At 36.3% G+C, this 26,078-nt stretch overlaps 2 protein-coding genes across 6 annotated transcripts; one reads left to right on the plus strand and one right to left on the minus strand.

The window, feature by feature from the left end:
* Positions 1–692: 692 nt before the first annotated feature.
* On the plus strand, positions 693–25,006 carry LOC127798754 (actin-related protein 9). 5 transcript variants are annotated; one of them, XR_008022490.1, is made up of 22 exons: positions 693–794; positions 872–944; positions 1,584–1,702; positions 1,854–1,913; positions 2,007–2,072; positions 3,222–3,327; positions 4,726–4,934; positions 6,571–6,691; positions 6,894–6,958; positions 9,464–9,553; positions 10,995–11,045; positions 11,658–11,789; positions 19,815–19,904; positions 20,034–20,104; positions 20,200–20,372; positions 20,450–20,493; positions 20,580–20,629; positions 21,274–21,319; positions 21,888–21,938; positions 24,160–24,306; positions 24,443–24,502; positions 24,695–25,006. XR_008022490.1 is itself a non-coding variant. In XM_052332346.1 (21 exons), the coding sequence occupies exons 1-20, from the start codon at positions 792–794 to the stop codon at positions 24,301–24,303; spliced, it is 1,764 nt and encodes a 587-aa protein (XP_052188306.1). In that variant the 5' UTR covers positions 693–791; the 3' UTR covers positions 24,304–24,306; positions 24,443–24,683. The 5 variants fall into 5 exon arrangements, 4 of the variants coding, with proteins under 4 accessions (XP_052188306.1, XP_052188307.1, XP_052188308.1 ...); XM_052332346.1 differs by lacking the exon at positions 24,695–25,006 and having other exon boundaries at positions 24,443–24,683; XM_052332347.1 differs by lacking the exons at positions 21,274–21,319; positions 24,443–24,502; positions 24,695–25,006.
* Positions 24,756–25,960, minus strand: LOC127798757 (enoyl-CoA delta isomerase 2, peroxisomal-like). The gene has a single exon (XM_052332351.1). It carries the CDS (start codon positions 25,841–25,843, stop codon positions 25,118–25,120), a length of 726 nt encoding a protein of 241 aa, XP_052188311.1. The 5' UTR covers positions 25,844–25,960; the 3' UTR covers positions 24,756–25,117.
* Between the last annotated feature and the right edge of the window lie 118 nt (positions 25,961–26,078).

Raw genomic sequence — 26,078 nt, forward strand, 5'->3', positions numbered from 1 at the left:
GCACATCGTCAAGTGTATAGAAGTACGAGTTTTGCACTTATATTTAGAATCATGCTAAATGTAATCACTTTTATAGCTACATAAGAAAGTATTATGACCAAAATATCTCTCATCTCACATGTGCCTCACGAGAGATTTTTTTGTCATTAGTACATTTTTATGTAGTCTAAAATATACACAAAGATATACTAATAACATTTTCTTTATATTTAACATATACGCGTGCAAATAATGTGTTACACGTTAAATAAATCTTTATGGGCAAATTCATATTTTTATATTATATTTTCACATTATCTCTATATTTATATTTTTGAGTCAATATAATATTTATATTTTAATTTTTTTATATGTGATAATTTTTGTTTTTTATTATTTTAATTATACTTATATACTTATTTTTTTCAAATCAATTTAACTCTTATATTTTGATGTATAAAAAAATTTAAATTGATTTATCTTATTTTATTATTTTTTACATATTAAAAGTGTATGATTTAAATTGAGTAGAAATATTGACATTAATTAAAATAAATAAAAGTTTGAATTATTAAAAAAAAAACTAATTAAATTAATTTTAAAAAATATATTTATAAATATAATTAAAATAATAAAAAAAATTGACTGATTATATTAAAAAAAAAAAGAGAGTATAAGGGTAAAATAAAATGTAATTTTCATAAATAATTTTACACGCCAAACGGCTCCGTATCTACGCTCTCTGTCGGTCTCGTTATCTCTGTACTTCCAGTTTCAGTCGGAACAACGGTCTCAGGCTTCCAGCATCCGCCATGGTAACATTAGCATCACTTCCCTCTACCTTTCCATCAGTCAGAATGCATTCTGTAATTCGTCGTTTCTATACTCTCAGGATTACCTGAAGACGGTGGTTCCCTCTCAACTACTCGCCGAAAGAGGCTCCAATATCGTCGTCATCAATCCAGGTCCCCCTCAAAACCCTAACCCTAATATGCTGGATGGTGGAGGAATAGTTAATAGATGTACGCAGTGATTTTTCTAGGGTTTGTTGCTCGAGGATAGCACAAAAGGGAAGTGAAGAAAAAGTAAACGGGATGTCTTAGTGTCTCAATTCGTCTTCTTTTTCAATTTTTGCTTTGGCTTTTGTTGTTCTTTGAACCGTAAATTAATGAATACTTTGCGAACATTATTGCTATTATTTTCATGTTGATGTCATTTTTTGCATGAAATTGGATTTTGAAACCGGTGGAATAAATTTTCCATATCGGTGTGCTGGTTTTGTGTAATTTTGTTGTTTAGGAGAGTTGTCTTCGAATTTAATTTATTATATATACGCCTATGTTCCTATTTATTTTTTAAATAAGGTGTTTTGGGATGAAGTTGAATCGATGGATACAAATATTCTGTTTGCTTCTCTTTTCTGGTTTTTCAGTGTAGTAGGCATGAAGGAAAGTATCCAAGGGAAAATCAAGTGGAAATTCATTTTTCTGCTCTTTTTCCTTGTGTATATTTCAAACAAAATAAACTTATTATGTTTTTGTTATTCTTTACAAAACCGAACAGTGTAAAATTAAATAACCTTATTGCCTGTAATTCCCCTGTAGGTTCTGCAAACATTCGGATAGGATTAGCACACCAAGATGCTCCTTTCAACATCCCACACTGCATTGCTCGACACACCACACGAGCAACAAAAGCTCCCAAAAGAATTGTTCAAGATCAAGTTAAGTATTACAGTACTACTACTCTTAAAACACAAACCCTTCTCTTCCAGTTGCTTCAATTTATTTCATCCTTTGTTTTCCAATTTCAGCTTTATTTTTTATTTTTTGGTACACTGGTTTTGACTGTTATTGCCTTTGGTGGGTCTGCAGTTGCTTAATCCTCAGGTTACCACAGCACAGCACATGGAGCGTGAGAGGGCATATGATATTGTATGTGAATGTACTTTTCATTTGGTTTCATGCGTGAGCTTTCCACATAATTGCAACCAGTTAAGTTGGTTTATTTTGCATTTTGTGTTGCAGATTGCATCAATTTTGAAGATTCCCTTTCTAGATGAAGAGGTTGTAAACAATTCATTCCCACGGAAGGTACATGAACTGTTCTGTCAGTTTGTTACTCATACATGTTTAAACTTTATCCTGGGTTTTTCCTGTTAATAGACAATTAATGTTGGTGTATGTCTGGAACTGAACTTCAGACGTATATAAGTGTAAAATTTTTGTTACTGTCTGAAATGCCTTAGCAGAAGTGGAAAATGAATCAAAAGAAGAAGCAAAGGGGGAGAAAGCATTAGGTAAAATGGCTCCTGTTGCTTAGCTTTAACAAGTGTCCCAATACCGTGATTAACTTTTCAATGACAACTGAGTGACTTCATGTTTGTTATCTTGATGTATTTCTATTCTCTTAACAATGTTGCTTGTTCAAGTGGGTTAGAACTGTATGTCACACATTGACATTTTGGCGCTCATGTCAATTTTATGTGTCACTATATGGCATTCTAGTGCAAATGGCAGATAATTGAACAGTGTTATAACTAATTGATAGGTATGGGTATCCTTCACGTTCTTTTCTTGTCAACTTGTTTTTGCACTCCTTTGCTCATTACTTCATGGCTCCTACCTTGGTTTCTTATTCTGATTTGTCTCTTTAGAATTTTCTCTCAACTGATCTCATTGAATGGGTAGTTCAGAGTATAGTACTTTTAATATTATCTCATCACAAAACTTACCTTAAAGAATTTTTTTTTTTCAGTTTTTTGGTAAAATATATCCCTACTATCATGAATATATATACACAACAATAACACAAGCCTTAATCCCACTAGATGGTGTCAGCTATATTAACTCTTGACCTCCATGCTTAAATTTGACAAACAACATACCAAGCCTTTATCCCACTATGTGGAGTAAGACACATAAATTCTTTATTTCCATTTATTTTCTATCTATGGCCTTATACTATAGGGGCACACCTCTCCTCCCCCCCCCCCCCCCCCCAAAAAAAGGGGGGGGGGGGGGGATATGTTTTCCTCTCATTTTCAGTTCCACAGAAGAATTGGTTTGATATAAAAATTTGAACTGGAAGAGCAGTTTGTAATTGCTTCAAAAATATCAGGGCTATACAAATTCCTAGGTCTGTGGAGCTTTTGGTAAACATATGATAGTAAGTGGCTATAAAGATGAAGAATAAAATTACCTATGTGTAATTGTGTGCAAACTAATAAATTGAACTTGCAGATGGGACGTGTTGATGGATATACTAATACTTTTCAGAGCAACAGGAAGGAGGCAGCTTTCACTTGGACCAATGTGTTGGAGAAGAGGCCTGATTCTTCAGCACTTGGTAACCTACCTTGTCCCTTGTCCTGCACCATGTGCTTGTCTATTTCTATCTGTTGCTATCTTGCGAACAGTGATGGAAATTTAGGTTTCCTAGGTTATTTGTTAAATTTTATGCGCTCAGTTTTATTCATTCATTTTCAGCAAATTATCCTTTGTTTGATTGTATTGCCAAAATTGGATTGTATTCCCAGTCTGCCTTTGACAGTTGTTGTTAAACCCTCATGGCATCATAACAAATATAAACAGATAGATGCAGTCAATTGCATGTAAATTAGTACAATTGCCAACAATGATGCCATAATGCATGATAAAATTGTGGTTATTATTGAACATTGCTAATGCATTCAGTCAAACATAGTTTCTGTTACTTTCTTGTGGAATTTATTTATTTATTTTCTTTGCTGCAAGTTAGCATTAAGCAATTTAACTGCTTAGGCACCAAACTGAATAAAAGGGAATTTTGTGCATGTAACAGGAGAACCTTCTAAGCCCTTGTGTACACTTAATGTTGACATTGTGTATGTTGTGTTGTCAATACAGTGTCATATCAATCATGAATGGTGTTTAATATATTACAGAATTGATCATGACTGGGTGATTGTTAAAATTTGTGCACCAGTGCATATCAACTGCTGTGTAGAGGATGGTGAGAATAATTAACTTATAAGAACAAGCTATTGAAAGAGTATATTCCCCTTTTAATAGAAGAACATGCATAAGTTGTAGCCATGTTTTTTTTATAATATGGTACTATTTCTAGGGCAGCTATCTTGGGCTCCATCCTTCTGGTCCTCTATGTAGTTAAGAGTGGTAATTAAGTGCATTGCAAACAATCTAACCAGGCTACTCAACACTCCTGCATCACTTTGTTTGTAGCTTGAGCAATAAGACATGACACCAATAGCTATCTGGACTGACCGACACAGAATTAAGGCATAACAAGTCAAGCGACTCCTTACAATTTTCTACGCTTAGATATGTTAAGGATTTGAGCATGCATAGTCACAAGATCTCTCTCTCTCTCTCTCTCTCTCTTCACATGCACACAAAACATTGCATGTTTCATTGTTTGGTTACATGACTGGGGGCTCTGTTCTGAAGTCTGGGCTGGAGCAAATCATGTTGTTAATGCCACATGGGGTTATTAGACATGGATCTCGTGGACTAGATGTAAATCGTAAAAATAGTACTCCGTGATATGTTTTCTTTTGCCCATTTATTGCCTACTTAAATCTAAAATGATGCTGATATTGGATTGGTCCTGTCTCCTTCATGATTTGTTACAATAGTATGTTAGGGAGGTTTATAACTCCTATTCCTACCACTAAGGAAGCCAATTCCCGAGTTATGCATTTCCTTAAACATTTGAATTGGATAAATAATGTTCATCTTTGTGCAGAAGGTTCATCAAACAAAGGTGAGATTAGCGAGGCCCCAGCCCAAGAGGAAGGAACTGCCAGCCAGGAACCTGATTTGAGTGAATTTAAATTCAGGGAGTATATCTGTGGTGAGGAAGCTCTAAGAATATCCCCAATGGAGCCATATTGCTTACGCCGTCCAATTCGTAGAGGTCATTTTAATATTTCTCAATATTACCCTATGCAGCAGGTACTGTGTTTTTGCACCATTGTTTAACTTATTCAAACATTGAAATAAGATTCCCTATGAATATGAACTACATGGCTTCTCTTGATAGAAAGGAAGTGAATCTTTGATCCTGGTTCCTGACAATATTAGTGTGTTTTCGGCTGCACAAGTCTTGCAAAACTTGCTGCTTTAATTCAATTAGAGTACCGTTTTGTTGAAGTAAATTAACTTATGTTTATGTTGCTAAGATTGTGCTTTAAATCCAATATAGTGACATTGTAAATTTGGACAGCTGTTATATCTTTCATATAACATCAATTAATAAAAGGCTAGTACCTATTCATGTTTGTCGCTCATTTATTATTTGTTTACATGAATAAGTTTATGGATTTTTAAGTTTAAAAGGAAAAAGATTATTCTTAAAGAGGTTAATATTATGAACATGTTTTTAGTAATTTATCCTGAATGTTTCTATAGGGTATTCACGGGGGCAATGATTATCCTAATAGACTAGCACGTCATGCTTGCACTTATGAGAGGGTGGTTAGTCTTAGATCACTTTTGTAATGACAATAATGCAACCATTTGGGTGCTTATTAGAGAATAAGTATGCTGAACTTGACAAAACTCTTATGTAATTGTTCAATGGAGTTTTCACACCTGCCAATGACAAGTTCCATGTTGCATTAGTACAAGTGATCCTTTGACCTGAGGCACCATGGTTGTCTTGTGTATGGTTACTAAGTTTTAGCGTATGCAATATGGTTGTTCTGTAATCAAGAGATTTGATCATGCATACATTGGTCATGGTGAATCATTATGAAGACATTGGATTGGACAGCATGAGATATATGATTTCCTGTAAAGAGGAAGAATGTGATATAGGCTAAGGTGTATTGGTTGCTTAGAATGAGTTGCAAGTAAATCAAAGGAGTTGTAGTTGCAAGGTCAATCACATGTGATTGGATTGAACTAAATTAGGTTTGACAATGCATCCATCATTGTTGTCAATCAGGGCATTGCGGAAGACAAGGATTCCATGCGCCTTATGGTTTATATAGGTCTTAAGAATAATTGGTCAATTGACTTTATTATTCTCACTAAAAGAGAGAATTAGAACAATTCTAGTTCAAATTAATTGAAAAGAGTTCCAGTCTTAAATCCTAATGAGATTAGGATCCCTTCTTACTACCAGCATAGCTTGATGGTTTTAGTGGGGGTATATGTATATGTGCAAATAGTTTTAGCACGGTAATGTATTAAGGATTATTTATTAGAGTTACATGGTGGCCCTAATTTCTCCCACATAAAAGGAGGGGACAAACTTCCTTTACCTAACAAAAAAAGGAGAGGACAAACAAGGGAGCTAGTACTCTATTTTGTTTCTATCCATGTATGGCTAAGTTGAGGAAAACCACTTCACATAATGTGATATTTGTTGCAGTGTTTAATATGAGATATTAAATGTTAAATTTTGTTTTGTGTGTGTGCTAATTCCTTTCATACATTTTGGGTTTGCCCCACCCTTGTGACAAAAAAAGATGTTATTGCTTGATCGTGAAAAGAATGGATGTCTTATAATTAGCTTTTGGACTTGTAAAATTTTGTGCTTTCTTTAGTATTCTACCTCATAAGCACATTCTGATTTTTACCGCAGGTATTTGAGGATCTGCATGCCATCTGGGACTGGATTTTGATTGAGAAACTGCATATACCTCACAGTGAAAGAAACATGTTTTCTGCTATTCTGGTAGTGCCAGAAACATTTGATAATCGTGGTATGCATTCAATTGTATCTCTTCTTTACTTTTCCCTTTGTTGATTAGTATGGGAACATGTAGCTTTTTCTTAGGTTTTTTTTTTTTCCTTTTTCTATCTATGGACTTAATGTTCCTTTTTTTCCCCCTTTTATCTTTCAAGAATCTCATCATCTTCATAAACTTTAAAAGAAATAACACCTTAAGCATGTTTTATGAGCAGAAATAAAGGAGATGCTGTCTATTGTTTTGCGAGACTTGAACTTTAGTTCAGCAGTGGTCCACCAGGTATGGAAATTTCTTATCACATTTTTAATGTGGCTTCTGGGTAGTTTAGAGACAGCCATTAAACTAATATTTTTACTTGGTGACCATCCTGACCTTTTCTAACTAATTTAAGCTTTCTGACTAATTCAAATTTTTGGTCTCTCTGTGGTGTTGGATTATCTTCTCCTAGTGGGATTAAGGCCTGTGATTGTTGTTGCTGTTGTCATGGTGGTGGTATTGGATTATGAAAGTTAAAACATGGCTGCCTGTGCCAATTTTCATTGTTGGTTTAAACCAAGAAAGGTTGTAGGTTTAGGGTAGTATAAAGTTAAGGGGATAAGATTATAGATTGCCAGCTTGGGTATTTGAAAGAGCATAATAGGCTTGGGTCTAAATAGTAACCGCACTCAGGATTTGGTAAAATATCTTGTTGGAATCTTTCTAGTGGGTAGGTTTGGGTCTCAAGTGAAATCAATAAAGGATAGGATAAATGGAACGGATATTAGGTAAATTTGCTTGCCAGATTATGGATACAATATATATACACAATTGTTTGTGTTCTATTTTATACTTTGTATTTTCCATAGTAATCAATAATTAAAATTATCGTCTCAAAAATGGTGAAAAGCAGTGACATGGACTTGGGATTTGGATACTACATGATATGGAAACACTTTATGTCAGTATTTTTAAAATATGGGTATAACCTGAAAAGGCAGACACATTTATGTGGCAATAATCATATTTATTTGCACACAGGAATAGCAATAACATTTTCTTTTTGTAGTCAATTGAAATATTAATAGGCCTTTCTTTGCACTCTATTCATTGACAATATTTTGAACAGAGGGTCTCTATTTATGTTAAAAGTTATGTAAACAAATTGAAACTTTTTGCAGTTATGGTATTGTCACCACTGAAAATACCTGAAGGAGGGGTTAGTAATAGCTGCAAGTCAACCATGGAAAATAATAGATACACATCTAGTCTCTTTTAGAAAAATGGGTACCCTAAATTTACCTTCAAACCAAAATTTGTCAAGATGATCAATCAATATTCTGAACTTAATGATTATTTTAGTGGGCTAATGCTTGGGCAATTTGGTATGCGGCATGCAAGCAAGCTCTAGAATTTTTTATAGATTGTTTCTTGGACACTGTTTAGTTAATTTTAGGGATAATTTGAGGCAACTTTTTTACTCTTTTTCTGGTGTTTTGCAGTGGCAAAAATTAATTGGTTTACTAGGTTGTAGTTACCAAGGATGCATCAGGAATTTTTTATGGTTTTGTTGGCATGGATTATGGGGTTCTTTATCAGTCTTCATATGGATTCAATTATGTTACCTAATCCTGTTGTCCAATGATTTGAGTATGATTCAGTAACTACAAAAGCTTTCATGATCTTGTTGATTGCAATTCTTGACCAGCTTCTTTTGTGCAAACTGTAACCCTAGTTATTCTCAGTTAATTTCATTCCTTTTCTGACCTGTCAGGCTTAAAATTTTTTCTTGCTGATCCTCCAGCAACCATTTTCTGAAAATCAAGTAATCTGTTTTTTTTTTTTTTTTTTCAAAACATATAATTATATAATGAAAAGGGTAAGTTCTAGTTCTACTTCTTTCCAGAAGCTAAAGCTTAAATTCCAGTTCTATTCATTTTTGAACTGTAAGGCCTTTTTTCCTTTTGAGGGTGAATGATAGAAACTTTCCATGACTAAAATTTATCAGGAATTCACTTTTAAATGGCCTTTTACAACAATCTCAATCTATCCTGCATTATGATTACCTAGCAGGGGTCGTGTTCCCTGTTTTAGTTTCTAGGAAGCACTTATGCAAAAGATTTGGCTGATAAGGGTCATATTCCATGTCTGAAACCAGCCTCCCTGCCCCCCGCCACAAAAGAAAAAAAGGGGTGGGGGTTAAATCCTAACCATCCTTTTTGAATGCTAATCATTTACTTGAAGCCTTATCCAATATCAATTATGCAGTTCTGGGCTAAGAATTTGGTACTTGCCTCCTACTTATCTTAATATTTTAGTGTCTTTTGAAAGGATTTCTCAGCACTTGCCCCCCTGAACATTGTCTTCATGCTAGCATGATTGTGTATTTTATTTAATTCAGCTTGAATCTTTGTCTTGGACTATATCATGCCATTGGTTTTTTAGTTTCTTCTCTCAAGACTATATCATATTTTTCTTTTCTTGAATATCTCTGAGTGATATTTTTTCCCTTTCAAATTTAGCAACTTACATGCTTAAAATGGATTATAACTTTCTGCAAAATTTAAATATTCACTTGATCATATTTGTTTGAGTTGCATCCTGAACTCTACTTGGTCTTACTTTTCTGGTTGCTTTGTTTTTTTATTTTCTATATATGCATAAGTTACTATGTTCTTTACTTTTCCTGTTTATTAGAGATTTGTTTTAGACCCTATTTAGCAGTTTATGGAGTTGTTTATGTGTTGCTTTGTTGTTGTTTTGGTCAGTATATGATGATGTCCTTAACTCTGAAATGGTTTTGACCAGGAAGGTCTAGCTGCAGTTTTTGGAAATGGGTTATCAACAGCATGTGTTGTAAATATAGGTGCCCAGGTGACATCTGTAATCTGCATTGAGGTAATATTGCTTATTCAACTTTTTGCAGACATGTTATTCATCTTGCTAAACCCGAGCTTGTCTGGGTTTTTTAATGCCTTTCATCCATCTCCTCTGCAAGATTGAGTACCGGTTTTGACATCTGTTTTCATTTTCCTTTTCTTATGGTTCGGAAGATCATGCTCAGTTTTGCGCTCTCTCTTTTGTGAAATTCTGAGATGTTGAGTAATTTTTTCCCCAAGGATATATAGATTTTTTCTCCATCTCTTTGTTCTTTTCTTTTAAACAGGCTTCACCCACTTCATGGCAGTTGTTAATGTTATTTTTTCCTATCAATGTATGTAGACATATATAAGATCCTACAGACATTGATCAGGTAGCATCTTTTATATCCACTTTTATCATCTGGAAGCAACTGTGGACAGAGAAGTCATGCAATTAGTGTAAATAGGGAGTACATCCTTTGGATGGAAAGCAAAAGAATCATGTATTTCAAGGTTTTAAATTTTCACATACTGATTCGGTGTAAATGACATGCTATCTGTGCCATTACTACCACCACTAACATCATGTGTATCACTACTGAAATCATTTGTTGCTTGGCACTATTACCAGTTTCACCGCAGGAACTTACATTGGTTATGCAATCTGAAGCCTCATCATCATGGTCAATGCTGCCATTCCCTCTCCTCCACTGAACCTCTTGAAGGGGACATGATAGGAAATATTTTAGAAGAAATTATTAATATATTTTGTTATTTGTTTTAGAATATTTTTGTTTTTTGTTTTTTTGCTGAATGTTTTTGTTTATTTCTTAACTAATTAATTTTGGAAAGTTTATATTTCCAAGGTTTAGGATGATAGTTAGGATAGGATTTGATCTTTGATATATTTCCTAATTAGCTAGGATCTCTAGTCTATATAAATCCTTTTGAGATGTATTATTAGGTAAGACTTTGAGTATTGACATTGAATTGAATTTGGTTTGAGTTTTTGAGATTATTCTCATGTTCTTTCTTTCGGGATCTGCATCACGCCTCTACTTGCATCAGCATGAATTTAACACTATAAAAGCCACTGTCTTTACCTCAGTCTCTTTACTAGCATAATTGCATAAGTTCTAAGTTCTAAGAGATCATTGCAGTCACCAGTGCTATGATGTCTTTGCAATGATGCCATAATTTGCATGAGCAACACCAATAACTACTGTTGTTTCTTGCATACTCTGCATGTGTTTAAATTCTTTCAGTAAATGCTATATTTGACCCCTCATATGCATTCTAATCATTCAAAGTAACGTGACAAAGGGAAATTGTCATCATTCTCTGGCCCTCAGGTGGTGCACAAATTATAGCTGATTATGATTTACTTATGAATTTGGCCACCTATGCATTCATATCAATTTCTTTGTTTCAACTGATGTAGGTAAAATATTTTCATAACTTATTATATTTGTTTTCAGGATGGAGTGGCTCTACCTAATACACAGATTGCTTTACGCTTTGGTGGAGAGGTTTGAAATATGGTTCCAAAAACCCACTTGGGTCACTTTTCCCTACTTGCCGTGTCTTAAGGAAATTGCTGGATACTTGATTCTTTTGTGTTTAATAATTATTTCTCTTGCTGCCTTTGTGAATTAAAAGTTCTTGTTTCTTTTGTTAGAATTCTGTTTGAACCTGCATTAGATGGTTTAGTGAAGCGGGAGTCAAACTCTGGGATTAGCTGTAAACTTGGAGTTCTTGGGTTTAATTTCCGCATGGTGCACCTTAATCGATACTGGTCTACCACAGTCCTCATTTGGATAGATTTCTCTGCATTAGAAGGGGGGAAAAATAAACAATAAACTCAGACCTATGCCTCATTCAGACCTATGCTTCATTTGGCAAAGCTTTGGAATGTATATTACTTACAATAAAAATTTGTATAGTTGTCTGTATGACTCATGAACGTTTATTAATGTAAACTTAGTTTGAAAAGAAGTAAATAGAATTTGCATTTCTGATATTAGAGATATAAATAGATTCAATGCATATTCTTCTCGATTTGTCCTGTCTGGGTTGGTGTGTATTTTGGTATTTTTATTTTTTCTACCTTTTCTTAAATTAATCGATTATTTCTCTCCCAGGATATAGCAAGATGCCTTCTCTGGACACAGAGGCATCATCAGACATGGCCACCAATTCGGACCGATGCTTTGACAAAGCCTGTGGATCTATTGATGCTTAATAGACTTAAAGAGACTTATTGCCAGATAAAAGTGGGTTCACATTCCCAATCACCTGTCACACCATGTTTAAGAAAGTTTGTTATTTATCCGTTGACAACTCATGGGGAATTTTCTTCTAAAAATGCAAATGAGGAATCCTTTTGTTAACCTATCTGTAAAACAAGAATAGTTATCAAGAGGTTCTCTCTTTATTCTGGCCTTTTGAATGGATATGGAACTTGGAACTAAAGAAGAAAGGGACACAAAACTTTGGAAATTTCGTCTTCTTTCTTTTTTTTTTGGTCTTGTTGGAAAGCTGGAAGCAATTTATTACCTAATACCAGGTTTCAGTATAAAAGGATTCTGATCTTTTACTTCTTTTCACTTTTCATCCTTCCCTTCTTTTTGATTCTCTTCATTTTCCTGTGTTTCCAAGAAGAAACAGAACGTATAATTTTTAGCATTGGATCCTGTCAATTCTTTAGTAGCTGGATTCATTTTGTGAAAGATGGGGTCAGTGCATGTTGGCTTCTTATGATACTTATTGAGCCTTCCCTGGTGAAGACATTTTTATTGGATTCCTATCCACTTCAGAAATTCATCATCATTCCTCTATGATTTTATGGTTGCATATGGGCCCATGGGGTCTATCTGAATACTAGATAACTGATGTAATGTTCCAGATCAAGATACACATTTATATACTTCATAATTACCTTCATTCTCTTTACAGTGTGTGTGGTGGTTTTTGCTTGGAACTTTCCATTTTCTGATTTGGCCTTTCTATGTGAATATAGATGTTAGAAATTTATAATCAGTTGAAGGGAATCTTCTTTGTTTTCCATTCTTGAACTTGGATGACAATGATGCCTACAATATTTGGCTTTTGCCCTGTTGTTTCTGCATTGCTGAAATATGTTTTACGGACTTTTCAAATTGTGGGAGCTTCTTCTAGTTAGTAGCCCATTTACAGTCTATGTAGTGTAATAGACAGACTTTCAAGTTTACAATAGATAGAAAGGGGTTTTGCCTGAGGCATATGATAGGCTGTTAATTCCTCCAACCCAGCTGCACTGTTTGAATACTAAGGCTAGCAAAAATTTAGAATGTTTGCAAATAGTTGGACATTTTATAATGCTACATTCTCATCATTAATAACCCTGAAAGTGTAATGGGCCCCAGAGAGTGATGCATTGTACTAAGCCCTAATTCATTGGATTCTGAGCTGTATTTTTACTTGGACTATAGTATTTTTTGTCCTCTGTGTGCTTATTTGTTGAATTGTTGTGTTTGATATACATAAGAAGTTTATACTTATCGCAAAAATGATGCTTGTATGAAGAGAATCTGTACATGGCTTATCCAAAGTCTCTTATAAATTGAAGAAATCGATTCTAAGGCTGGAATTGAGTACTTTATTAATCGTAAGAAAGGGGAATAAATATACATCTATATACAAGTCTTCTACCTTAAGTTGGAGTCTACTCTATGTACAACATATCTGATAAATTTAAATATAAACTAGCTATCTCTTGATAAATTAAATCAGCTTTGTTATCTTATCTCCTAAATACTCGGTATTCTTATCTATGGAGCAACCGGTCTTCAAATCTTCTTATCTCATCTTTAATCTCGGCTTATCAACTTTAATTCTCCATTATCTCCACACTCCCCCCCAAGCTGGGCTGAATATGTTGTTCAGTCCAAGCTTGCAACTCAATTCATCAAATATTCTTCTTGTCAAGGTTTTAGTGAGAATATCCGCCACTTGGTTGTTAGTAAGAGTATAGTTTAGCTTGAAAACTCCTCCTTCCAATTTTTCTTTGATAAAATGTCTATCAATCTCCACATGTTTCGTTCGGTCGTGATGAATTGGATTTTTAGCAATACTGATGGTCGACTGGTTATCACATAACATCTGTACTGGCTCGGTTATATTCACTTGCAATTCTCGTAGTAGTCTTTTCAACCATATTCCTTCACAAAATCCGTGTGCCAAAGCTCTAAATTCAACCTCCGCACTATTTCTGGAAACAACTGATTGCTTCTTACTGCGCCAAGTAACTAGGTTTCCCTATATAAATGAACAATACCCAAAAGTTGATCTTCTATCAAGGATTGATCCAGCCCAATCGACGTCACTGTAGACTTTGATTCCTTGGTCTTCTTGTTTTCTGAACATTAATCCCTTGCCAGGAGTTAATTTCAAATACCTTAGGATCCGATAAACTGCTTCCAAGTGCTCTTCTTTGGGGTCATTCATAAATTGGTTTACAATACTTACAGAGAAGCCAATATCAGGTCTAGTGTGAGATAAGTATATGAGCTTTCTCACTAGTCTTTGGTATCTCCCTTTGTCATTTGGAGTACTTTCTTTGCCAACATCAAGCTTTGTTATAGATTCCATAGGAGACTCTGCTGGTTTGCAACCCAACATTCCTGTTTCATCAAGGAGATCCATAATATACTTCCTTTGGGAGACTGAAATTCCTTCTTTGGATCTTGCCATTTCCATACCTAAGAAATATCTTAGACCCCCAAGATCTTTGATCTCAAATTCCCTTGCAAGTATCTTTTTGAGGCTTTGGATTTCAATAATATCATCCCCTATAACAATGATATCATCAACATATACAATAAGAATTGATATTTTACCTTCTGAGGAGTGCTTGATTAATAGTGTAGTTGGTTTGACATTGGTTATATCCATGCTTCTTGACTACCCTTGTAAATCTCTTAAACCAGGCTCTTGGGGATTGTTTAAGCCCATATAATGATCTTTTTAGCTTGCATACCTTGTTTCTTGTTTGGTCAGATTCAAATCCATGAGGGATTTCCATGTAAATTTCCTCTTCTAGATCTCCATTTAAAAAGGCATTCTTCACATCTAACTGATGTAAAGGCCAATCCAAATTTGCTGCTAAGGACAACAGGACCCTAATAGTATTTAGCTTTGCCACGGGGACAAATGTCTCTTGGTAATCAATACCATAGGATTGCGTGAAGCCTTTTGCAACTAATTGGGCCTTGAATCTGTCAATCTTTCCATCATCCTTGTGTAAAGACCCATTTGCAGTCCACTGGTCTTTTTTCGAGAGGCAAATCAGTGATATCCCATGTCTCATTTTTCTCCAAAGCCCTGATTTCCTCAAGAAAAGCTTCTCTCCATCCAGGGTGTTGGAACGCCTCTTTAACGTTGTTAGGAACCTGCACTTTGTTCAAATTAGAAACAAATCCATTGAATTTTGGTGAAAGCCCCTTGTAAGAGATATAGTTTTGTATGGGATGTTGTGTACATGATCTTACACCCTTTCTCAAGGTAGTAGGCCAATGTAAATCCTCATCACCAATAGACACAATATCAGTATTCTCACCAGTCATTTTCTTTCCTCCTTCTGCCGGAAGAATCGATTCAGCCTCTTGGATAGTCCCAGAACACGTTAGAGCCTCATTCTCCTTAGATCGGGGCTATCTTCTAGAGTAAACTTGAAATTCGGTGGTAAACTTAGGAGGTTCCTTGATAGGAGGAGCTGAATGGCCGTTAGAGGAGATAGAGGTAGGTTCAGTGGTCTGCTCACACTGTTGGCTATCTGTAGGACCTTTCCAAAACTGATATTCTGAAGAGAAAATTTGAGTATTCTCCCCTTGAATATTAGTTTTGGGGTAATAGGGTTGATGTTCAAAAAATGTGACATCCATGAAAATAAAGAATTTTTGAAGCAAGGGAGAGTAGCATTTATAGCCCCTTTTGATGAGGAGAGTAGTCGAGGAAAATGCACTTGAGTGACCGAGGCTCAAGCTTGCTTCTCAGATGGTTACATACATGAACAAATGCACAACCAAAAATTTTGAGAGGAACATGGGATAGAATCCAAGAGTGAGGAAAGAGAGTGAGAAGAAGTTAACTAGGGGTTTGATATTTTAGGATGTGTGAGGGCATTCTATTGATTGGATAGGTAGCCGTTAGGACGGCCTCACCCTAAAAATTGGAAGGGACATTAGTAGAGAACAACAACGATCTTGCCACTTCTAATAGGTGTCGGTTCTTTCGTTCGATGACCCCATTTTGTTGGGGGGTATCAACACATGAGCTTTAATGTATAATGCCTTGTTGGGATAGGTAATGACCAAGAATAGTATTGAAGTATTCTTTGCCATTATCCGTTCTTAAAATTTGAATTTTGGCTTGAAATTGCTTTTGCACCATTGTATGAAAGGTTTGGAAAATAAAACCAGTTTCAGATTTGTCTTTCATAAGGAATACCCATATAAGCCGAGTATGATTATCAATAAAAGATATGAACCAACGTGCCCCAGTAATGCTTCTAACCCAAGAAGTCCCCCACACATCACTATGAATCAGGGAGAAAGGAGAAGATGGAGTATAGGGTTGGTTGGGATAAGTACTTCGTATATGTTTAGAGAATTGACAGATTTTACATTGTAGAATATGGGAATCTTTATTCTCAAATAAGGCGGGAAACAATTTACGAAGATAAACAAAATTAGGATGGCCTAATCTATAGTGTCATAACATAATAGCACTATTATTGTTGGAATGAGATAAACAAATTGATGGTTTAAAACAGGAATAATCGCTAGACTGAACAAGTTTACTGCTAGAATGAGGAGTCCCTTTAAGGATGTAGAGGCTGGAACATGTTTCAGCACTGTCAATCGTCTTTCCCGAACTCCGGTCTTGAAATTCACACGAATTTTGTGAGAATTTAACCACACAATGACAGTCAGTAGCTAATTTTCTTACTGATATCAAATTGCAATCTAAACTTGGCACTAAAAGAACTAATTTTAAGATCAGATTTCCATAAATTTCCACTGAACCTATTCCAGCAACCTTTGACTGTGAACCATTTGCTATCCTCACCATCCAATCTTGCTTGAAAGGTTGAAAATTAGTTAGTACAATTTCTACAGTCATATGATTTGAAGCCCCTGAATCAACAATTCATATGGTAGGAAATTCACTTTTTGCAGTCAAAACATGTAGAGATTTACCTTTAAGAGCTATAGAGTCAAATGCCAAGTTAGAGGGCTGAGAGATCTGGGTTTTCCCAAACATATTTTGGAGCCATTCCATCTGTTCTTTACTGAACAGATTTGGTGGGTTTTCCCAAACATATTTTGGAGCCATTCCATCTGTTCTTTACTGAACAGATTTGGTGCTAAGGTTGTTGCAGTTTCTTCTGTTGAAGCTAGTGCCCCTCCACTCTTTTTTTCATAGGCTGGCTTCCAGTCAGGAGGCTTTCCATGAATTTCCCAGTAAGTGTCCTTAGTGTGTCCATTCTTCCGGCAATGCTCACACCATGGTCGGTTCTTCTTTTGTTTAAATTGAATTTGTTGGCTGCTACGGGTGACCAGGGCCGATTGTTCCAGAGTTGGACTTGTAGATTTGAGCATGACTTTCATACGGCTCTCCTCCCTTTGGACTTCAGCAAAAGCCTCTCTAAGGTTTGGCAAGGGCTTTGTTCCAAGGATTCTTCCACGTACTCCATCTAGGTTCTTGTTTAAACGTATAAGAAATTTGTACAACCTCTTCTTTTCTTCAATATGTAGCTACATCCTCTGTACACTTCCATTGAATAGTATCACACTTATCTTATTGAAGCTAATATTTGTTTAGAGAGTTATTATTAGTAACATGGGAATCACCTTGTCTAAGGTCATCTAACATGCTCTCAATTTCAAATAACTCTGAGGTATTTTTAGCATGTGAGTAGGCTTTGTTAGCCGCCTCCCAAATCTCTTGTGCGGAATTATAAAGCAGAAAATTCTCACCGATTTCGTTGGTCATTGAGTTGATGAGCCAAGACATCACCATGTTATTTTCTGACTTCCAAACCCTGTAACCTGGCTCCTCTTCTCCTGATTTGATTGTGGCGTTGGTTAGGTAGTCATTTTTTCCCTTGTCGCAGATAAACATCAACACTGATTGTGACCACTGAAGGTAGTTCTGACCATTGAGCTTATGCCCCCGTAATTGTGAACGTGTTGTTATTATCAGTGGTTACAATATTGTTATTTGGACAGGGGATGATCTTGGTGGACTTGCCTGCATCGGTGGACTTGCTGCCTGTGCCAGCCATCTTGGTAGGAGGTTCTGGTGTCTATGGGTCAAAGAAAGAAATTGGTGGCAAATACTTTGGTTTGTAGTGCCGAGAACTTGACAGTGGCTTAATGGTTGTAGGGTGTGATAACAGGAGGAAACGACACCTCCTCCTGCTTTGAAATCATGAAGAAATCGATTCTAAGGCTGGAATCGAGTACTTTATTAATTGTAACAAAGGGAAATAAATATACAACTATATATAAGTCTTCTACCTTAAGTTGGAGTCTACTCTATGTACAACATATATGATAAATTTAAATATAAACTAGCTATCTCTAGATAAACTAAATCAACTTTGTTATCTTATCTCCTAAATACTCAGTATTCTTATCTATGCAGCAACCGGTCTTCAAATCTTCTTATGTCATCTTTAATCTCGGCTTATCAACTTTAATTCTCCATTATCTCCACATAAATTTCACATTTGTCCATTACTTCTAATGGGAGAGAAAGTATGTTTGCTAAATGCATAGTATTCCAATATTTCTCATTTACAATCTTCCTTTTGAATGAGCATCCAACCTATCAATTGCACAACACAATTTGTGGAATTTATGTGTAGGAACTGTTTCATAATCAGTGTTCTAAAAATTGGCCTAGGCGACCGCCTAGGCGTTGCTGAGGCGCTAGGCGGTCCCTGGTCGTCGCGATTTTGGCTTAATCGGCCCCCTTAGGCGCCAACTTGGCTAATCGGTACTAAGCGGCGCCTAATCAGCAACGGCGGCCGCCTAGGCCCATGAACCGCCTCAACCGCTTGCTCTCTCTGTTGTAGTGCCTAAGAAGATTTAGGGTTTTTTCTCCCTTACCTATTCTCTCTCTCTGTTGCCGTCGTCATTGCTTACTCTCTCTGTTGCCATCGTCGCTGACTGTCTCTCATCACTTTCTTTTTGTGCCTCAGCCTCTCTCGTTGCACATCGCTGCCGCTTGCTCCCTCTAGTTGTAGTTGCAATCACTATCGCCGCTTGCAGAAGATTTGCTCTCTCTCTCTCTCTTTCTTTCTCTTGAGTCTCAACTCTGCTCTCTCTCTGTTGCGACGTTGCCGTCGCCTCTTGTGGCCTAATCCCCTATGCACAATATTATATATATATATAATATAATAATTTTATTAATATATAAATATATCATATATACATGTGTGTTTATAACTTTATACATATATAAATAGGGATAGATTTATATATATAATTTATTTATATATATATGAATATATATGTATGTATGTGTATTTAGAATAATATAAATTTTATTTAAATAATTTTTTATACCCCGCCTAGGTGCCTTAGGCGCTAGGCCCCGGTCTGGCGCCCGATTAGTGCCTAGCGCCGTTTAGAACACTGTTCATAATTGCAATTTTTGACATTCAAAAATTGAGATTATGCATCACCCTTTGCATATCTTCATTTTTTGTAGTTCACAATGATGATTTTACCTGTGGGGTACTGATTTTTGGATATTAACGGCTTTATCAGGTTGGCGCTCTGTTTCCCATATCATGTGCTCAATCTCTTCTTGCAGGACTGAAATGGTTTTGTTTAAACACATATATGATGTACTTTGTGCTAACTTGGGTGTCACATCCTGACCTGGACAGGAGTACCAAAAGTACAGCAACTCCTGAGATGTGGACACTAGAATGCATCTATGCACTTGTCTGTTTCATTTTTATATGCTAAATAAACCATGTATATACTTATTTTACTTGGAATTCCTTATGAAAATACTGTTATGAAGAAACTAATGTGTTAGAATATACCCTCAACAAAATGCAAAAAATGACTCATCCTTTCAAGTAGTCGCAATAAGGTGCAACTCTTGGACATGTGGACGTTTGTACCTTATAAATTGCTTGTGGTTGCCTTAGATATCACAGCTATGGCTTGAGCATGTTTAGATAGATGCCTCATTATACTTGATTATACTCCCTGCTAATCCAGCTTCCTTCTGTCCAGGAGGGGGAAGTTGAAGCCGTTGCTGTGGTTCATTCATATGAAGATGGGATGCCTGCTGGATCTCATAAGACAAGGCTAACAGCACTGAATGTATATCTTCTTGAGCAATAATATTATTGCATTTGGTTGCTTGATAAATACTGGCTCTTTATCAGTGTAGGAAGAATACAGATACCTTTTCTTCCAGAATGCAATTAATTTCTGATAGTTCTGAAATAGGTTCCCCCTATGGGTTTGTTCTATCCAATGCTTTTGGTTCCAGATGTGTATCCTCCACCACCCCGTTCTTGGTGTGTAACTTTCAAACTTTACATCGTGAAGTTACTTTGTGGTGAATTACTTCATTCATTTATTTATTTGACACATAAGTATTTTACGTCACTAGGTTTAATGACTATGAAGATATGCTAGAAGATACATGGCACTCAGATGGACTGTATCCCAGTGTTAACAGTGGGTTTCCAATGTGGGACAGTTATTCATTTTTTCAAACTAAACCAAAGAAAGAAGATAACATTGGTCTTGCAGATGCTATCACAAAGAGCATTCTTTCAACAGGTTGATTTCCTGTAAGAGTTTGGCTCTGATATGGGAAGATTTGAATTATACTTATCTATTTGGTTTTCTATTGGCAGGGCGTATAGAACTCCAAAGAAGATTATTTTGTAGCATACAACTGGTTAGCTTTATTGCTTATCTAAATTGTGACATTTACTTTAGAATATTTCTTTTTAGCACGGAAGAAATGACAATTATTTGCTTTAGATTGGCGGTGTGGCTTTGACAGGTGGTCTTATTCCTGCAGTGGAGGAGAGGTTGGTTTAACTTTTTCCTTTTGCTCTGCTAAAGATCCAGCTTGAATATTATTCTTTGAATAGTCTGAAGCACATTACATCAGGCACCCGTTTTGTTCAATCATTTGTTTTGTTTTTTGGATGAAAATTAAAAGTTAACTTCAGTGTCGCATCAGTACGAATGAGACCCCTAGATGTATAGGCCAAATTGTTGGTTGACCAAATGTCTAGCAGATTACAGAAGCCTACTTAGTTCATAGTTTTCTACTTCTGTGAATATCTTTTGCTGGCTAATAGCTACAAATCGATTGTCATTATACATGTTCAAAGTTATAAAAGGAAATTTTCTCACTAAGATATTTTTGAAATATTACTTGAGAATGTTCGTATCTGTACATCGCAAACAGGTTTAGAGGTCCTCCCTGATTTTAACCTATCTGTTAATTTTTGTTTGGCCAAATTTGTCTCATCAAATTCTCTTAATGAATAATATGTCATATTCAAGCCTTGTGAATCAAGACTAACAGTGCCATCAAGATTAATAATTGGACTCACATGAAGTCATTTCAACCTAATAGCTCCATATGCTGTGCTTAAGTGTCCATGGATGATTGAAAAGTCCCATAATCTTCATTAAGAGTTATTGTTCACTATTATGCATGCAGAGTACTACACGCAATTCCTCCCAATGAAGCAATTGATACCGTGGAGGTCAGTTGATAATTTGATATTTCTTGTTATAAATTCCTCCCTTGCAGTGTAACAATTGATTAATTTCTTACAGTTGTGCAACTTGGAAAGAAAAATGCTTATTAAATCAACTGAAACTTTTGATGTGAATATGTAAAGATTTTTATGGATCATGATTCAGATGCTGTCCGTCTTGATCTTTATATTTGCAGCAACATAATTATTATACGTCTGTACTACAACTTTGTTGGTTACATCACTCACGTGAAAGTTGTCATGGAAAAATATTTGTATATTTGCAGCATTTGGTTTTTATGGTTTGTATTTGTGAAGATACAATATCACTAACTTTTGATCATGCATGTGCACTTGTATGCACCAAGATTTTTACATCAGTAGGTTCTGGTTCTTTTTTTTGCCTTGTTGTTTTTGAACACATTCCTTATTTGATATTTATTTAGTTCTTTAAGTTGAATCTTGAATGTGCCCAATGTCAAGGCATTTGCATTTCTGCCTATACCTTTGCTCATTGTATGATGTCTTTTTGTCAAATGGTGACCTTTATTTTACATTGATATGAATCGTACAGGTTTTGCAATCAAGAACAAATCCAACCTGTGTGACATGGAAAGGTGGAGCAGTAAGTCAGTCCTTGTCATTATTTTGCAAGTTTAATATGCCTCATTACTTCCAAGGATCCTTTTACAGTTAAATCAATTCAGAGAAGTTTAGTGCAATCAATTGCATTAAAGTTTTGTGTTAATGTTTTACTTAAAAAGCATTTTCCTCTTGGACAATTTTAATACTTAAAATATGTCCCTACTGAAGACATTTGGCTATTGGAAACCAGAGATATTATGTACCCATACACTGAAAACTTAATGTGGACCAACTGTACTATTATTAGGAAAATAATTGCATAGTTGTCAAAGGTGCACGTGAGGTACGAGGTGCAGCACTGTGCACCTCATCACTACTGAAGCTCAGTGCCATGCCTGAGGTGCTTCCTAGGCGCACAAGGTGCTCACCTCATGCAAGGCGCATGGCACATGATGCACATTCCTTGAATATGTAAATGTACTAAAACCCTATTTCTTGTCCATTTGTCATCTTAGGTCTGCCAGATCTCCCACTCGCCAGAATCCTTTGGCAGTGCTAGAAAACTACTTATGTCTGCGTTTTGCTTCAATTTTGTTTATTTCTTCTAATTTCTTTTGCAATTCAGAAGAAATTAATTCTATGTTGTAATTGTTTTTCACTGTGTTCTACTTTATTCTTTTTTCTCTTTCTTCTAATTTCTGTTGCAATTTCGAAGAAACTAATTGCTAAGAAACAAATATTTTCATTGTATGATCAACTAATTTTTTTTCTCTTTTTTCTATTTTGTTTTTTTGTAATTTAAAAGAAACTAATTACTTTTCTGTAACTTTCTGTGATGTATTCTGCTGTAATATTTATTTCTTTCTTCTAATTTATAAATTTTCTTTCCTCTTAACTAGTTCTCTTTCTTTCTTTCTGCTATAATTTTTCTTTTCTTCTAATTTATTCTATAATTAGTTAGAATAAACTAATTGATTTTTTGCAATAATATTAGTGTTATTACAGAGTAGGGTGGGTTGTCATTTATGATTTTATGAGTTTGGATCTACCTCCTTGTAAGTACATATGAAAAGAATAGTGTATTAAGTATTTTATAATCATTTTCAATAAATGTGTGCCTCTTGTGCCTAAGGCTCGTGCTTTGGCACTAATGTGCACCTTACGCCTTTGATAACTATGAGTAAATGAAAGACCAACCACCAAAGCTGGATGGCCAAGTGTTTAAGACTTATTTCCACAGTTTCTCCTAACACATGGTTATGGGTTCAATTCTTATTGGTGCACCAGTTGTAATTGGGGGCTTTAGATTCACTTGCTGTTTAGTAGGCTAGGTTCCAGCAATGATCAATTCCTATCCTCTTCTTGGTATCCAACAAATGCAGGTTGTGAGGGTTACTTGATAGCATAGGAAGTTGTTGAGATTGAGGACTATGGTCAAACTTCTTTTCTTCTGGTTCTTATTCTCCTCCTTGGTGGGGTAAAAGAGTGGGGGGAGATGCAAGGAATTATGGTTTTGTTGTTCTGGTTTAATGGTTTAATTTCATGTTAAAGCAGCGATGCATCTTTCTTCATTTTAAGTCTATATATTGGGCCTACTATATCTTAATCTTTTCAGAACACAATAAAGTACTGTTGTCACACAGTTGGAATCACCTCTAGGCCCCTACAGCAAGGCATGTCTCTCTGCCCACTTTTTTTATTTTGCTCGTGTAATTGTAAAGTCTTTTTTAGAGAACCTGAGGCTACCGGACTTTAGTAAAAGGGGATGTAATATCTGAAAAATTTAGTAATTTTGGAAATTTGAAGATTAATTTTGAATGAATTGAAATAGACCCTAAAGGAGGCTTAGTGATAATTTGGAAAATTAATGGGCCTTGGAAGGGATCCAGAAGAACCAAAAAAGTGGATTCACAAAGGAATGAATCTAAGTGCAATTTGATGATAATTGTAAAATAAGCCAATTTTTCTAAGTTAAGGAGCCAACTTTGAGCGCAAAATTGGACCAAACCGAATGAAATTAGGTTGATGGCATCGAAGACAAGGTTATGATGAACTCATGGGACCTAAGGTTGTTGGAAATTGACAAGCAGATTGAAAGTTATTCAAGCTTAAAATTGGTTGAAATGCACAACGAGTTGGTTGGATGGTCTTACTTTGAACTAATTTTGGGATTGAATAACTGTTAAATCTGCTTCTGATTCCTGATGGTAACATGTGGAAAATTAGAAAAAGACAGCTCAGCTGTTTATTTTTCCTTGCAGATTCTTGGCATTCTTGATTTTGGTCGTGATGCCTGGATACATCGAGAGGATTGGATTCGCAGTGGGATTCATGTTGGAAGTGGCAGAAAATATAAAGATTCCTACTTTCTTCAAGCACAAGCAATGTGCTATATGAATTCTTAGAAGGTGGACATTGCTGTTTTAAATCTTGTGAAATAGTCTAGCAATACACTGGAGAAAACTTTGTTTCATTTGCTTATTCGACTTTGAATTTGTTCAAGTCATTCTTGAGACTGCATTTTTCCATGTTTTCTTTTTCCAGATCACAATGGAGTTACAAGTGGAAACTGTGCGGTCGGAGTGATGCTCTCTTCTGAACAAAGTATGGAAACCTTTCGAGTAAAGTCTTGATTTTGAAGAAAATGCATATAATTAGAATCCTAAAGCTAGTATTTGTTGTATTCCATGTTTCCCTTCCATTTTTTAGATTTTCTTCCTGATATGTTCTGTAAGGACTAGACAGACTCTTACGTATATAATAAATGACTTTTCTTTTCCTGTCTTTGGAACTAAGGTTGCAATGGCTGAACTGGGAACCGGTCATGCGTCACTAATATGATGTTAGCTCTAGTGAGTTGGCCAAGCAGCTGTAAAGTTTTTGCAATTTGGGGGGACTCTTGACCTTAGCGTTCCCAACCAGAATGCTGCTCCTGGTGTTCAGGTCTCGAATCCTACAGGTTAGCACAATATGCATTGTAGAGCTATTGACATAGTATGACAAATGCAATTCTAGAACTACCCTGTTATTTGGTTTTGAAACCAAAAATTTGTTTCCAAAACCATAGTAATTTTTTAGCTTCAAGTTGATGGGCAGGTTTGTAGTAAAGTAATGATAATTGTTGTGGTAATACAAGCACTTAGCATATCAGGACACGAAGCAAACTCAAAATCAAAATTTCACAATACAGATATCTTACTGAAAACACTTGAGAAAATATCAGAGCTTTGAAGAGGCTATAACGAGCTTATCGGCCAATCCTAGGATGCCACATAGCTCCGGCTGCATAGATTTCCGTATTTCTCCATACACCTGGCCATCCCATTTTCTACTGGCCAGCTCCTCCCCCAGGCGCACGGCAGCCTCCACCGTCGCATCCCCGCTATCGTACGCCGAGTCCACGATCCCCATGGCCACCGCCTCCGCTGCTCGCAGCCTCATCGCCTTCATCATCACGTTCCTCCGAGCTGCCGCCGATCCAATTTTGGACCTCATCATCGCCGTGAAGTAGTCCGGAAAGGTCATGCCTATGTCCAACTCGCTCATGTACAGCACGCCTCTGTCGCTCCTCATGAGGACGTAGTCGTGGCTCATCGCCAGGATCATCCCGGCTGCAGCGGCGTGGCCGGTCACCGCCGCGATCGTCGGCATCGGGAGGGACATCAGGTCCGCCACTACCGGCTTGAACAGTTGTACCATGTGCAAGACTCGGTCCTTGGCTGCAGCGGTGGATCCAGCGGCTTTTGCCCACGCCAAGTCGAAGCCGTTGGAGAAGAACTTGCCGCTGGCGGTGGTGATGAGAACCGAGCCGCGAGTGGACTGCTGACGCACTTCGCTCAGAGCTGATCGGATCGATACTATGAGGCTAGGGTTTAGGCGGTGCTCCTCGTCGCCGCCGGTGAGGGTCAAGAAGAAGATGCTTCCGCGCTTCTCTAACGTGCACATGGCGATCCAAGCGTCAGGTCGTCCGTCTCTGAAACCCTCGATCCGCCCAACGATTTTGCGTGAAGACTAAAGCAGGGTAGGGATGGGGATAGCATGACATTAGCGCACGAAAGGTCAAACGAATCCCTGAATAATAAAAATAATAATAAAAAGTCTTGTCCTCTTAGTCTGAAGGTAATCTCTAACCTAGAGTCTATAGAGAATATTTGATGATGCAATTGTTAGAGCGATTCTA

The sequence above is a fragment of the Diospyros lotus genome, chromosome 4 (genome assembly GCF_014633365.1).
Source record: "Diospyros lotus cultivar Yz01 chromosome 4, ASM1463336v1, whole genome shotgun sequence".
NCBI classification, from domain to species: Eukaryota; Viridiplantae; Streptophyta; class Magnoliopsida; order Ericales; family Ebenaceae; genus Diospyros; species Diospyros lotus.

Bases quoted from the DNA above. Each gene is read 5' to 3' on its own strand.
- LOC127798754 (XM_052332346.1), top strand. The intron at 1,914-2,006 runs GTATGTGAATGT...TTTGTGTTGCAG, and splicing joins GTGAGAGGGCATATGATATT to ATTGCATCAATTTTGAAGAT. The intron at 11,046-11,657 runs GTTTGAAATATG...TTTCTCTCCCAG, and splicing joins CTTTACGCTTTGGTGGAGAG to GATATAGCAAGATGCCTTCT.
- LOC127798757 (XM_052332351.1), bottom strand. From the start codon at position 25,843: ATGTGCACGTTAGAGAAGCGCGGAAGCATCTTCTTCTTGACCCTCACC.